The sequence below is a fragment of the Brachycentrus maculatus genome, unplaced genomic scaffold, assembly GCF_059751285.1.
Source record: "Brachycentrus maculatus isolate JH-2025_06_01 unplaced genomic scaffold, ASM5975128v1 h1tg000904l, whole genome shotgun sequence".
NCBI lineage: Eukaryota > Metazoa > Arthropoda > Insecta > Trichoptera > Brachycentridae > Brachycentrus > Brachycentrus maculatus.
Window position 1 is genome coordinate 292,792 of NW_028281629.1, and position 6,289 is coordinate 299,080.

The following is a 6,289-nucleotide window of genomic DNA, read 5'->3' on the forward strand; positions in this document are numbered from 1 at the left end:
CATTTCCTTCGTGGGTTAACGATCGAGATAACATGGTGTTTATATAATGCAGTGCCCTATGCACCATTGGGGGTAGATAAGGGTTAGATTTTTTTTTTAAATTTATCATTTAATTTTATATTTGTTTTCTAATTTTTCTTGATTTCACTCAATTACCTACTTTTTACAAAAAACCAAAGATGTTTAATTCACACACACGTTGTTATTTATATATATATATATATATATATATATATATATATATATATATATATATATATATATATATATATATATATATATATATATAAATAGAATGGTGCAAAGGGCACTGTATCATATAAACACAGTGTTATCTTGATCGTTTTTACATGAAGGAAAAGTGATCAGCCCTCCGCTTCAGGTACCAGTCCATGGTAATTTTGAAGAATATTACAGTGAAAAAATCACTAATATATATATATATATATATATATATATATATATATATATATATATATATATATATATATATATATATATATATATATATATATATATATATATATATATAGGACACAAGCCGGGTAATTGCTATAATACATGTTAAAAGCATAAACTTGGTCCTTAAAATCATTTTTTTGCGTTTGTGGTTTGTGTGATAAAAGAACCATTGATTTTTGAACGCAAGAATATAAAATTACAGCTTTATTAGGAACACCAAGCACCTTCGCCATATCAACTTTTCAAACCATTGAAAATATTTTTCTTTGTTTATTTAGTGGAGAAAATGTTTCAATGAAAGAAATTTGCATTTTAATAAATATAATAAAAAAATGTGTTTTTCATAATTACCTTGTAAGACAATCAGTGGTCTATAATGGGTTTATAATGTCCGCCTCCATGGTGTAATGGTCAGCATGCTCGCCTACCGTTCTGGAGGTCCCGGGTTCGATTCCCAGGGGGGTTTAATAAATATAAGTGATTTTTTCACTCTAATATTTATTCAATATTACACTGGACTGGTACCTGAAGTGGAGGGGTGCTCACCTTTCCTTCATGTGTAATCGATCGAGATAACACTGCGTTTATATGTAAGCATTGCAATATGCACCATTGGGGTGCGGTAAGGGATTTAAAAAAAAGGGTTTATTTTGAAAATATCAAGTGTAACATATTTTTTATGTGCATACCTTCATTAAAACTGCGCTATAAAAGTGACAAATATAGGACTACAATCTAGTAATAAAATCATTATCAGATTTAAAGTGAATTTAAAAATGAATTGACTGAGTATAAAATATATTATGAAAATGTTTAAGTATTTTCTGACTGCATAGGAACTTAAGTAGTTTTGCAACATTAAAAAAATATTACACAATAGAAATGTATATTGCTTTGTTATATCTTACAAAGATAACAAATAAAATCAATAGTAATTGATGAGTTTGATAACTTAAAATATGTCATTCAGTACTCAGTGAGTTACCAAAAGACAATGATTAAGGTACTTTTAAGTATTTGTGCTGTTTTAGCGGCCGTACAAGGTAAATATTAATATTTTTACCAATCATTTTTGTTAAAACGTAGATATTTTAAAGAATATTGCAAAACCCATCATAAATACCTTAGTATTAGAAACGTCTGTCCGCCTCCGTGGTGTAATGGTCAGCCTGTTTAGCTACCATGCTGGAGGTCTCGGGTTCGATTCACAGGGGAGGGGGTAAAAATAAAAATTAGTTATTTCACACTGAAATATATATTTAATATTACCCTGGACCGGATCCTAAAGCGCAAGAGTGATCACCTTGCCTTCGTGTGAGCAACGATCAAGATGACTTTGCGTCAATACGATGCAGTGCCCTATGCACCATTGAGTGCGGAAAAGGATTTTTAGTAAATAATTAGAAATGTCTTTTAAAGTTGTCCCATTGCACTCCCGGATCTGATGCAGAAGCATATAGGCGTCCTGAGAGATTTTATTTTACAAATATTTTTTTTTGTTTTGTTTAATGAACTGAGTTGCAAAAATTTATAGAAAATGTATCCGAATTTTACTGTAAATAAAATTAAAAACCTTTCAATGTCCCCGTAACTGCCAATATAAATAAATACAAATTTGTAAAACTGCCACCAAAATTTTCTAGTTTGAAAAAAAAAGTCGATAACGAATGTATTGTTTTCCCATATTTTATAGCCAAAGAAGGCTTTGGTCCAGGAGACCAAGATTGGGGGTATGTCACAGTACGCGAAGGGGCTCACATGTTCTGGTGGCTCCAGCAGACACTTGCTGATGTCCCAGAACCGTCCACGAGACCCCTTCTCATATGGCTACAGGGTGGTCCGGGAGCTTCTTCTACAGGATACGGAAATTTTGAAATTCTTGGACCTCTGGATTTGGAACTGAATACGAGAGAATTTGCTTGGGTAGGTTATAAATTCATTATTTTATGTAACAAAATTATCATGATTCAAGAAAACACTTGTTTTATACCACTTGAGTTTTACTAAAGACTTCATGTTTCGGAAGTTAAACTTCCATCATTCAGGTCTGTATAATAACTTTTATAATAATTAGTTATTATACAGACCTGAATGATGGAAGTTTAACTTCCGAAACATGTAGTCTTTAATAAAACTCAAGTGGTATAAAACAAGTTTTTTCTTTAATATTTTAACATGTCTTACTACAAAGTTAATGCCGAAACAATAAATAAAACAAAATTATCATATTATAAATCTTCTGTATAAAGTCCTAAAATTCTATTTTACGTATTTTAAAAAGGTTTGTCTTGAGAATCTGCATTTTTTCAATTTATTGAATTATTTCTTATGGATAAAAAATATAGAAAAAGGGTGTGTATTAGATTATCTACTCACAATAATATTTATGCTCCTTTAAAACAACTGTTTTTATTAAATAATGGATATGACAAATACGCAACACATAGTAAAAGTACTTATGTTTTATGATAGGTAGACATGTTTTCCGATTCATTCAGCATCATTATCAAAAACATATCAAAATGATACTGAAAGCATAATACACGTGTAGTAACAGATTTCAAGAAAAGGCGGTGTTTTTCTAGTAAAATTTAAACAAAAATGGATAGTTATCACCATAACTATCCATGTTTCCGTGACTTCTGTCTCAATTAATGCAATTTTTTTTTTTCCTCTAGATTAATGATTTTAATGTTCTCTTGGTTGATAATCCTGTGGGAAGCGGATACAGTTATGTTGAAAGAAGTACTCAATACGCGACCGATAACCAACAAGTTGGTAAGTGTTCAACGGAAATAATTAAATATTTATTTTCAAAATATAATAAATGTTTGAATATTTATATGAATCTGTTGAATGTGTTTTTTTCAGCTACTGACTTTGTCGCCCTACTTCAAGGATTTTATGATGCCCATCCTGAATACAGCAAAACCCCTCTTTACATCTTTGGACAGTCATATGGTGGTAAAATGGCAATTGAAATCTCTCTCAAAATTTGGGATGTAAGTTGTAACGTCAGAACTTAATTTTAAACAATAGCGCAGAATAAAAAGGCGATCTGACGTTTGCAGCTCTTCATTGGATCACCAACCTTCTTCTCGATATAGTTGTGGAGGACTCTGGAGTTCGTGATGTTAATATAATATTATGATTTATAGGAACAAGCAGCTGGAAATCTGAAGTCCAATATTTCCGGAGTAGCGATGGGAAATTCGTGGATTCATCCCATTGACTCGACTCTGTCATGGGGTCCATTCCTGTACCAAGTCAGTCTGCTAGACAGAGCTGGACTTCAAGCTGTCAACACACAAGCGGAATATACCAAGACAGTGTATGACAGAGGAGACTATTACCAAGCTACCGTCGAGTGGGGCAGAACAGAAAATGTCATTTTGGCTAGAACCGATGGCGTTGATTTCTATAATATTTTAACAAAAAATACTCGAGGATCTTTCGGCATTAATAGAACACCTGAAGGTAGTTTTTAATTTAAAACTACGTCATATTTTAAGAAAAACCCACATATGAAGAATTCGTTCCCCTTGTCTTTTAAAAAATATTGGGGAGTGTGGCATATTTACAAACATTATGTACTGGTGAGATTGTACGGTTCATTATAATACGTATATCAATCAAACTTGTCTAGATAAATGTGCTTTTCATCATTTACAAAGTGTTGATTACATACATATGTTATTTACATGCAATAATTGATAAATTATTTAAATTTATTTATATAAAGTTTTTATACAATTAATTAATGGAAAGGGTTATTACTTGATTAAAAAAATATGTATCCAATATATTTTCAGAACAAATTGCTGATCGTCATACCTTCAGCAAATATTACAGCAAAGAAGCTTGGGATTTAGATGCCCTCATGAATGGTCCAGTTAAAGCTGCACTTGGTATTCCATCTTCTGTTAGATGGGGAAGTCAATCCGGTGCTGTGTTCAATGCCATGTATGTCGATTTTATGAAACCAGTTACTCATATCAGTAAGTATAAGAAGCTGTTTAAAATTACAAAAAAAAATGTTACCAGAAATATTTTACTTGCAAAATACACGAAATCACTACATATTTTTATATTATATTTTTAGTTGAAGAAGTACTGAACAGGACTACTATCCCAGTCGATGTTTATAACGGAAATGTTGATCTCATTTGTAACACGCCAGGTGAGTTATTAAAATATAAAATTAAATCTTCATTTCTATACATTCTTAAGTGCGTTATAAATATTTAAACAATGGGATTCAAAAATATCAATAACTATTTAAAGAACACACTCCTTATCATTTATCGTTCACTTTATGTAATACCACTTTGGTATTACACAAAGTGAACGATGAATGATAAGGAGAGTGTTAGACTATCGTATCACAAAGTTAACAATGCTTTTAACATACAAAATAAACCTCATTAACATTTTCAAAAAGATTTGAAACGACCATTACAGCTTAATTATATTTAAATATTTTCAAAGGTCAAATGGAGTGGGAACAGCACTTAAGGTGGACAAGAGAGTCTGAGTATAGGAATTCTGCGAGGACTTCTATGTGGGTGAATAATACACTGGAGGGATACCGAACGGCAGGTGGAAATTTCGCAGTCAACTTTATCAATGTGGCTGGTCATAGTGTAAGTTCACATGCCATTAAAATTCTAATCCTTTAAGTCGATCATCGTTTAATTTGTTTTAAAAATGTATAATTCAATGTATGCAAAGGATGTATTTATAAAGGGGTAAAAAGTTTTATTTTTCGAATATACTTAGATAGTTTCGGTAAGCACTAAGTAAAAAAAAAAAAAGCATCAAATATTCAAAAGAAACAAATCATGATATTCCTGTTTTTTCTACCTTCAATTTTCAAGGAATAGAGGTTACATGAAATTTTCTTGCTACATATTCTAAAAAAATAAATAATTTGTATCTTCTGTACATTTAATGTTTAAGATTCACGATCGTTTGTCTCTTTTCTACCATCATACAACTATTGTATTTCTAAAGAAAACTAAAAAATGACTGAAATAATTTGAAGAAAACAAGTAGACATCTGTGTAAGTTTTTCGGTAGCAACACTTTTCATGATTTTAAATTAACATTTTTTGTACTTTTTCAGGCCCCCGCTGAAAATCCGGCATTCTTGAGGCAGCTGCAGAAAATCATGACAAATGTTTAAGAAGTCTTATTAAAAAAATACTATCCGCGTTATAAATAAAATATATTTTTTTACACAAAACGTTTAAAAATACATCAACACAGAAAAAATAATAAATTATTTTTCTTCTTTATCTGTGTTCGTTTCCTATGTAAAATATGACATGACCACTAAAAATCGTCTTTTAGACACCTCGTGATACCATTCCTTTAGTATTGTCCCATATAAGTCCAGCATCCCAAAGTTTCTCAGAGAAAAGTGAGTGAATAGTCGTCAGCTGTCTTCCAGGGCGCTGAAATCCTCGTAGTTGCAAGAAAAGACAAAATTAATTTTAAAAAATCGAAAATAAATTTATGACACTAAAATTAGTTTATAATATCAAACGCTAATAAATGTTACGTATATTATTTTTTGACATCTCATCAAAGATGAAGAAGAATATGGAAGTCTGGGCATTTACGGGGCTTACGACCGTCATAGGCTGGTTTAAGTGATCACTTTACACACGTGTAACATTCACTTAAACCAGCCTATGACGGTCGTAAGCCCCGTAAATGCCCAGACTTCCATATTCTTCTTCATCTTTGATGAGATGTCAAAAAATAATATGAAAATAACTCCTGTAATTGGAGATAATCCAGATTTTGTGAACAAGTATTTGGA

General features: G+C 31.2%; 1 protein-coding gene across 1 annotated transcript; it reads left to right on the top strand.

Moving 5' to 3' along the window:
• The first annotated feature begins 1,436 nt into the window (after window positions 1-1,436).
• On the top strand, window positions 1,437-5,743 carry LOC148299893 (retinoid-inducible serine carboxypeptidase-like). Its single transcript, XM_088275527.1, has 9 exons — window positions 1,437-1,505; window positions 2,156-2,385; window positions 3,141-3,240; window positions 3,334-3,464; window positions 3,621-3,939; window positions 4,275-4,460; window positions 4,565-4,642; window positions 4,951-5,105; window positions 5,588-5,743. The coding sequence occupies exons 1-9, from the start codon at window positions 1,457-1,459 to the stop codon at window positions 5,645-5,647; spliced, it is 1,308 nt and encodes a 435-aa protein (XP_088131653.1). The 5' UTR covers window positions 1,437-1,456; the 3' UTR covers window positions 5,648-5,743.
• The last annotated feature ends 546 nt before the right edge of the window (window positions 5,744-6,289 follow it).